General features: G+C 39.7%; 1 protein-coding gene across 1 annotated transcript in view; it reads right to left on the reverse strand.

Annotated features, from left to right (window-relative positions):
* The window catches only part of RSPH1 (radial spoke head component 1), a 49,123-nt gene extending 40,911 nt beyond the window's left edge, over window positions 1-8,212 (reverse strand). The window contains exon 1 of the mRNA XM_036747871.1: window positions 7,765-8,212. Coding sequence (XP_036603766.1) covers window positions 7,765-7,818 — 54 coding nt within the window. The 5' untranslated portion in view covers window positions 7,819-8,212. The remainder of the gene's footprint in view (window positions 1-7,764) is intronic.
* Window positions 8,213-9,159: the final 947 nt, after the last annotated feature.

Genomic DNA, 9,159 nt, shown 5'->3' on the forward strand with positions numbered 1-9,159 from the left:
AGCCAAATGGAAAAGGAGGTCCAAAAGACCACTGAAGAAAATACCACCTTAAAAATTAGATTGGAGCAAGTGGAAGCTAGTGACTCTATGAGAAATCAAGATATTATAAAAAAGAACCAAAGGGATGAAAAAATGGAAGACAATGTGAAATATCTCATTGGAAAAACCACAGACCTGCAACATAGATCCAGAAGAAACAACTTAAAAATTATTAGACTACCTGAAAGCCATGATCAAAAAAAGAGCATAGACATCATCTTTCAAGAAATTATCAAGGAAAACTGCCCTGATATTCTAGAATCAGAGGGTAAAATAGAAATTGAAAGATTCCACCAATCTCCTCTTGAAAAAGGTCCCAAAAAGAAAACTCCTAGGAATATTGCAGCCAAATGTCAGAGTTCCCAGGTCAAGGAGAAAATATTGCAAGCAGCCAGAAAGAAACAATTTGAGTATTGTGGAAATACAATCAGGATAACACAAGATCTAGCAGCTTCTACATTAAGGGATTGAAGGGCTTGGAATATTCTGGAGGTCAGTGGAGCTAGGATTAAAACCAAGAATCACCTACCAGCAAAACTGAGTATAATACTTCAGGGCAAAATATGGATTTTCAATGAATTACAGGACTTTCAAGCATTCTTGATGAAAAAAACAAAGTTAAATAGAAAATTTGACTTTCAAATACAAGAATCAAGAGAAGCATGAAAAGGTCAACAGTAAAGAGAAATCATAAGGGACTTACTAAATTGAACTGTTTTGTTTACATTCCGACATGGAAAGATGATATTTGTAACTCATGAGACCTTTCTCAGCACTAGGATAGTTGAAGGGAATATACATATATATAGACAGAGGGCACAGGGTGAGTTGAATATGAAAGTATGATATCTAAAAAAATAAAATTAAGGGGTGAGAGAGGAAGATATTGGGAGAAGGAGAAAGGGAGAGATAGAATGAGGTAAATTATCTCACATAGAAGTGGCAAGAAAAAACTGTTATAATGGAAGGGAAGAGAGGGTAGGTGAAAGAGAATGAGTGAATCTTGCTCTTATCGGATTTGGCTTAGGGAGGAAATAACAGACACAATTGGGTATCTTACCCTATAGGAAAGTAGGAGGAAAGGGGGATGGGGAAAGGGGAATGATAGAAAGGGGGCAGACTTGGGGAGGAGATAGTCAAAAGCAAACACTTTTGAAAAGGGACAGGGTCAAAGGAGAAAATTGAATAAAGGGAGAAAGGATAGGATGGAGGGAAATATAGTCTTTCACAACATGACTATTTGGAAGTGTTTTGCATAACAATACATGTATAACCTATATTGAATTTATTGAATTGCTTGCCTTCTCAAGGAGCGGAGGTGTTGAGGGGAAAAGGGAGAGAATTTGAAACTCAAAGTTCTAAAAACAAATGTTAAAAAAAATTGTTTTACATGCAACTGGGAAATCAGATATACAGGCAATGGGGTATAGAAATCTATCTTGCCCTACAAGAAAATAAGAGGAAAAGGGATGGGGGTGGGGCAGGTGGAGTGGGTTGATAAAAGGGAGGGCAGACTGGAGAAAGGGGCAATCAGAAAACATGACATCTTGGGGTGGGTGGGGTAGAGATGGAGAGAAAATTTGTAACTCAAAATCTTGTGGAAATGAATGTTGAAAACTAAAAATAAATTTAAAAAGAAAGAATAGAAGACACCAATCATCCACAGCATCCCGGGCCAACACCCACTGTCTTGACTTTTGTCCTGCTGCTGGACTGTGATGACTCTGGAAGAAAGAGTGAGGTTGATGACTTTGTGCAACTCTGCCTTACTTAAATCCAATTCACACACAAGTCAAGACATCACCCCATAACGTGACTGGTCTGCTTCAAAAATGAAGGGCAAACAACAACAACCTAGTTGTTAAGTATTTGAGTCTCTGAGAATCTGAAATTTTTTTCATGTCTCAATAAAAATGAACATTTATATAAAAAGCATCAGAACCAAATCCTTAAGTTGTAATTGTGCCCTCTCCCAATGGTCTGTCTTGTCCAAAAGTCTTCCAAACTATTAGATAGAAGTATAGGTCATCTTCTACCTTCCTTCTAGGGTTAGATCAAAAACAGATAGAAATATTGTCTCCCAGCTGAAAAGTCCCTGGAACTTCCAACCGTGGCCTCTAGATTACAAAAATAAAACAAAAAAAACTGGTAAAGGACCACCTCTTCTTTACAACAATCTGAACTTACTTTCAACTTAAAAATTCTGATGCTTTAGAAAATATAAATAAAAATTAAGGACATATGAGGAGAGAAACATGGAAGCCTGGGTTTATAAGGATACACATTTTTTTAGTAAATGCACACTTTGCTTATACTTGAAGAACGAAAAGCTCCTAGATACTTGAACCTGTCAACAGCTAGTTTAGCACCTTTTGAATGTTATGAACATCTCTATCTAAAGATTATTCTATATCCATGGCTTAGTATCCATGATCCCACCATTCTCTGGAGGTGAGTCCTATCTCTATTCACCCTGCTACCAATCCAGGGAGTTGTGATGTTAGAGGCAGTTTCCAAATTGATGAGATCCCACATACATTTAAGGAGGGAACACCAACTGGGAGAGCTCCCAGGGCGCAGCTAACAACTTGGATTCTCTTTGAAGATGATCATCCGTAGAGACAAAGTGCCACTGGTCCCACCACCCATTAAGCATGAGAATTTCTATAATGTACTTTTAAAGGAGAAGCATGGAAAACAATGCTTAGTTTTTCTCCCCTCCAATCCAACCTACATATAGCTGAAAGATCACTAAAATACATCAATGTAGATGTTTCTTCCCATGATACAGAGCACAGCGTATTCATTCCTGCCCCTTTTTTGTGACCCATGTATGTGTCTTGCCATACAGGTGCCAAATGAGATTTGCCCAACGTGCTGAGGCCCTTCACAACCTTCTCTTGATGTTGAAAGCACTTCAATGGAGCACAAAAGTTGTCCATCCTTCAGTGTCACCAAGAGACTGAGCCATCTTTTTCTACCAGTAATGATTCCATTCTTTACTCTAGTTCTTCAGAATTCCTTGTGATGTGATGTAATTTACCACACCCACCATGCATATCTCTATTGCCCTTTGAATGATTTTCTTTGGAGATAAAAGAATGGCTGTACAGCCAGTGGAATATGGGTATTTTTTTTGGCAGGGCAAATTGGGGTTAAGTGACTTGCCCAAGGTCACACAGCTAGTATATATGTCAAGCGTCTGAGGCTGCATTTGAACTCAGGTCCTTCTGACTCCAGGGCCAGTGATCTACTCACTGCGCCACCTAGCTGCCCTAAATATGGGTATTTTTTAAATGGACTCTTCTTTCAAGGTTAAGTCAGGAGTCATTAAAAGTGCTTTGTTAGGCAAAGTAGCAGGAAGAATTACAGTGAGCCCCAAGCCTCCCCCCTCACACCCCCACTCCCGCAACTAACAAAACTCCTCCAAATAGATCTAGAATATGCACCAGACTGAATCTTGTTGGAGAAATCTAAGAAAAAGTCAGAATGAATATTATTTTTTATCCCAAGTCAAAATAGGAAGACAGAGGAGTTTGTGTACACTGGAAATAGGGTCTGACTAGGACCTCAAAGCATTCCAATAGGAAAGGCTGAATACTGGGAATGGGTACCATCTGGCTACTTTGTCACTCACTACTCAGTTCTGGATCACAGATTCGGGACAGACTGAGGAAAGAATCTTACCCAGGGTGGTTTTCAGAGGTAAGGAGCTGTAAGCAGGTCCTAGCCTGTGTACCAAGAGAGGAGAAGGTTCAGAAGCAAATGCCAGCAATGTGGCTTAGATCCCTGGAGTCAAGGAGGGTCTCAGTTTCAACTTCTAGCCCAATCTGAAGACTGCAGAGAGATAATCAGGGAAGGAAATCCCAGACCACAAGTTCCATCATGCTGAACCAACTGATTGACAGGGGCTGAGTCTAACAGAAGTCTACTGACCCAAACCCAGGTCAAGGACTTGCAAATACCAGACCAGGAAGGAAGCCATCAGACCTGCCCTGGATCAGACCATTTTGGGAACACTGAGAGTATGCAGGTCATCCAAGTGAGCTGGCCCTGAGATCCTGGAGTAACACAATACTCAGTACCACAATAAAGCAGTTACAAGCCAGACCTTCCCTCCAGAAATGTTCAGAACTTAGTCCTAATACCCAACAACAAAGTTGCGGGGGGGGGGGGGGGGGGAATCCTATGATAAAGAGCTATTATAGCGACAGGGACACCCAAGACATAAACCTGGGGAAATAGAATAATTCTCAAAATTCTTCAAACAAAGCCTCCAAGAACAACACAAATTTGACTAGAATTCCTGGAAGAAATGAAGCAAGAGTCTAAAGAGAATCAGTTTAAAAATTTTTTATAAATGAAATGAGAGTGCTAGAGGGGAGCAATGAAAATGAGAGATGTGAAAGAAAAAATTGGAAAGGGAATTAACAGCATGGCACAAGAGATACAAAACGTTGACCAAGCAACAAATTCCCTGAAAATTAGAATGGGCCAAATAAAAGCCAATGACTCAAGGAGACAACAAAAAAATTAAAGCAAAGTCAAAAGACTTAAAAAAAAGAAAAAAGCAAAAACAGCTGGCTTGGAAAACAAATCAAGGAGAAAAAAATTTAAGAATCATTGTACTACGTGAATGCTATTACCTAGATATCATATTTCAAGAAATCTTAAAAGAAGCTGCCCGGATTTCTTAAAACCAAAGAACAAAGTAGAAATTGAAAGAATCCACCAGTTACCTCCTGAGAGAAACCCCAAAAAGAAAACCCTCAGGAACATTTCAGACAAAATCCACAGTTGAAATCACACATGATTTAGCAGTCACCACTATGAAGGAATGGAGAGTTGGAAATACAACATTCCAGAAGGTAAAGCATATATTGGCTTAGCAACAAGAATAACTTACCAAACAAAACTGAATATAATTCTTCAGGGAAAAAAAAATGGATTTTTAATTAAATAGATGACTTCCAAAGTATTTCTGATGAAAAGATCAGAGCTTTGGAGAAACCTTAAAGTTTGAACACAGATGAGAAATACATAAAGGTAAACACAGATGGACAATGGTAAAGGACAAAACAAGGATAAATTGCTTACATTCTAATATGTGGAGATGATATCTGTGTCTCTTATGTACTCTATCATCATCAGGGGTCAGAGAGAGAGTCTAAGTAGATAGAAGGCTTGGGAGTGGTTTGGTTAGTTTGAGTTAAAATCTCACCTTCTATGAGAAACCTTCTGTAGAGTTCCTTAATGCTAGTGCCTTCCCTCTGTAGATCATCTCCAATTTATCCTGTATATATTTTGTTTGTTTGTAGTTATTTGCTTGTTGTCTCCCTCATGGGACTGTGAGGGCAGGTAATCTTTGGCCTTTCTTTTTATTCCCAAATGTTTAGCACTATGCCAGGAACATAGTAGGCACCTAAAAATGCTTGTTGACCAACTATATTAAATCCTCCTACATGGTCCCTGCCTTGCAGTAAAGGACAGTAAAGACATGCACAAATAACTCTAGTACAAAATAACAGTTTATATTTACATAGTGCTTTAATTTTTGAGGTAAATGGTAAGAAAATCATTCCCATTTTACAAATGAGGAAAATGAGTCTGGGATTAACCTTGTCTTCTATGTCCATGTCCAATATTCTTTCAACTTTATAATCCTTCACAACAGGAAGATTACATTGGACCTGGGTCTTGAAGGATAGATAAGCTTAAGTTATAGGCATGTTCTAAAGAACATTCTAAATTGAGGGAATGTTGTGAACAAAGGCATGGAGGTAATGGGAAATATTCTTGGAGCAGAGTAATCGAATTTGTTCAAGCATAAAGTTGGAGAAGGGGAGTAGCTTGCAACAGTGATCTTAACTTGAGATTCAGGAAATGTGGGTGCAAGTTCCAGCTCTAACAAGTCTTGGCTTTGGGAATTCAAGTCATCAACCATTTATTAAGCACCTAAATGTGCCAGGCAGTATGAACCATCTTTGCATCCCTGGTATAAATGCAACTTGATCATAGTAAATGATTTTTTGGAGAAATAGCTGTAGTCTTTTTGCCAAGACTTTATTTAAAGTTCTTAAATGACTATTGACAATATTACTGTAAAATTCTTTCTTTCCTTTATCCCTTTGTGCTTTAGGTATTGGTTAGATACATGTCATTTTTGCTGGAGGGGATGTGGGAAAATTGAGACACTAATGTACTGTTGGTGGAGTTGTGAATTGATCCAATCATTATGGAGAGCAATTTGGAACTATGCCCAAAGGGCTATAAAACCATGCATAGCCTTTGACCTAGCAATGCCACTACTAGGTCTGCTTTATAAAGACATTTTTTAAAAAACTAGAAAGGAAAAGGACCTACGTGTACAAAAATATATACAGTTGCTCTTTTAGTGGTGGCAAAGCATTGGAAATTGAGAGGATGCCCATCAGTTGGGGAATGGCTGAACAAGTTGTATGTAATTGTGATGGAATATTATTGTGCTATAAGAAATGACAAGCAAGATGCTCTCAGAAAAACCTGGAAAGACTAACATAAAGTGATACAAAATGAAATAAGCAGAACTAGGAGAATGTTGTATACAGTGACAGCAATGTTGTATGATGAACAACTGGGAATAACTTAGCTATTCTCGGCAAGATCCAAGACAATTCTGAAGGCTTAATGATGAAAAATGATATCCATCTCCAGAGAAAGAAGTGATGGAATCTGAATGCAGGTTGAAGCATGCTTTTCCTTTAAAGAGTTTCTTTATTTTTCTTGGGATATTTTTTGTCTGTGTTTTCTCTCACAACATGACTTACATGGAAATACGTTTTGCATGACTGCATATGTATAACCTGTATCAAATTTCTTGCCTTCTCAATGGGGGGGGAGGGGCGGGGGGAGGAGAGTAGGAAGGGGGAGAATTTGGAATTCAAAATTTGGGGAGAAAAGAATGTTAAAATTGTTTTACATGTAATTTAGGGGAAAAGAAAATGCTAATTTAAGTGTATTTTATAAGTTTTAAAGCATTAAGCAAATAGAAAGTATTACTAGAAACACATGACGAAAAACTGAATTCAATTTAAAAGTTTTGCCTAAAATAGGTATTGCTTAGGAAGAAAAGGGCAGAGGGATTGGGAGACAGTAGGGAGAGGCTAAGAAAAAGAAATCAAAAGTCAAAGGGGGCTCCATAGGTTGAATATCATACATCCCGCCACCCTCTATCACTAATGATTAAAGGAAGCTTCCAAAGGGTGGGTCTTATACACCCTCACAGAGAGGACAGAGAAGTAAAAGGGCAAGCTCAAAATACTCTCCCAAGTGGCGGATAAAAAATCAAGCCTCCATCCTCCAAGCTTAGGGGGAAAATTCAGTACTATTTCCTTTGCCACACCGAAAATTGAACCCAATGGAGTTGAGATCGTTGAGGAAAGGGAGACAAAAAGATACATAGCGAGATCCTTTGGGCACGCTCGCACAAGAGTGCGGCCAAGAGCTGATGTTGCAGAAAAGGGGCGGGGGGGGGGGGGAGCGAAGCGGGGCGCGGTGTAAGAAAGGCAGGGGGCAAACTGGGGCTGAACGCCTAACAGTGTTATTAACGCTGCTACAAAAGCCCAGGGAGTGTCCAAAAGAAAGAGGCGGCGGTATCATCCAAAGCTGAACTAGCACAAATACCCCCACCTTCCTTCCCCTCCCCAGCATCTTCCCTCACCCTGAAGCCATAATCCTCATCCTCACCCCGAGATAATTCTCCCTCTCCTCCTCTATCTCCTCAGAGCCCAGATCCGACATGACTCCACCACCACCACCACAGTCCTGCTTCGTGCAGGTTTAGTCCCTGCCGACCGACACTTTTCTGTTAACAGTCACCTCGCCGTGAGGATGAGGAGGCTCGCGCCTTCACCCCTGTACTGGTCACCACCATCCCAACCTCTGGATCTTCTTTCCTGTGGAAGGGAAGAGAGTGTTTGTAGTGTGAGGGAAGAAGAGGCGTGGCCAAAACCGAGGGACTGAAAGAGAACAATGGATACAAAAAGAGGAAAAAGAAAGGGGGAATGGTTGGCTGGGAGAAGGAGGAGGCAGTGATGGAAACACAGCGGTTGCCACAGCAGCGGAGACAGGTCTTGTTTTCCTGACTGCCCCAAAGGAAGCTAAATGGGAGGGAAGTAGAGAGAGCAGAGAAAGAATCAAAAGCCTATGCAGACTCAGAAATAGAACAGATTCTTGGAGACGAATATCTAGGCTCTCCTTGACCACCTCCCCCAAAACCCTTGTAAACTCTCTCCTTAGAGCAACAGATTTGGGGCAGCTCTAGTTATTAGAAAATTGTTCTTACATGGAGCCTAAATCTGCCTCTGTAACTTCCATCCAGGATTACAGGTTCTGCTCTCCAGAGTCAAGCAAAACATATCTAACCCATCTTCCACATAAGACCACCCTTCAGAATACTTAAAGACAGTTATCATGGAGCCTCTAAATATTCTATTATCTGGACTAAATAGTCCCAGTCCCTAAATCCCCAGCGCAGCTCATATAACATAGTCTCCAATTCTATCACCTGGGTGCTCTACCTTTTGTATGTTCCATTTGTCAATGTCCATCCTAACACTTGGAACCTAGAAAAAAGACAACAATCTACATGTGGTCTGACCTGGGCAGAATACAGAATAATCACTTTTCTGGTTCTGAACACTATTTTTTTCATGTAAACAGTATTTTACTTTAATTATTAATAATTAAATTATTGTTATTAATTGTAAAGACAATTTTCAACATTCACTTTTTATAAGATTTTAAGTTCCAAATTTTTTGCCCTCCCTCCCCTGCTGCCTCTCCAAGACAGCAAGCAATCTGATATAGGTTATACATGTGCAGTCACACAAAATATATTTTCACATTAGTTATGCTGTGAAAGAAGAAACGGAACAAAAGAGGGGAAAAACCACGGGCAAAAAAAAAAGTAAAAACAGTATGTGGTCGATCTTGTCGACCTGAAAGTTTGATTAAAGGAGGCAAACAAGCTAGGTGATCTGTAAATTCACATAGTTTATTCCCTTGAAGCTAGCAGAGTTAGCTTACTTGTACATACAAGGAACCAGAACATAAGTTCTGACTGTCTGAACAAAAGAATGA

The sequence above is a fragment of the Trichosurus vulpecula genome, chromosome 2, assembly GCF_011100635.1.
Source record: "Trichosurus vulpecula isolate mTriVul1 chromosome 2, mTriVul1.pri, whole genome shotgun sequence".
Taxonomy (NCBI): Eukaryota; Metazoa; Chordata; class Mammalia; order Diprotodontia; family Phalangeridae; genus Trichosurus; species Trichosurus vulpecula.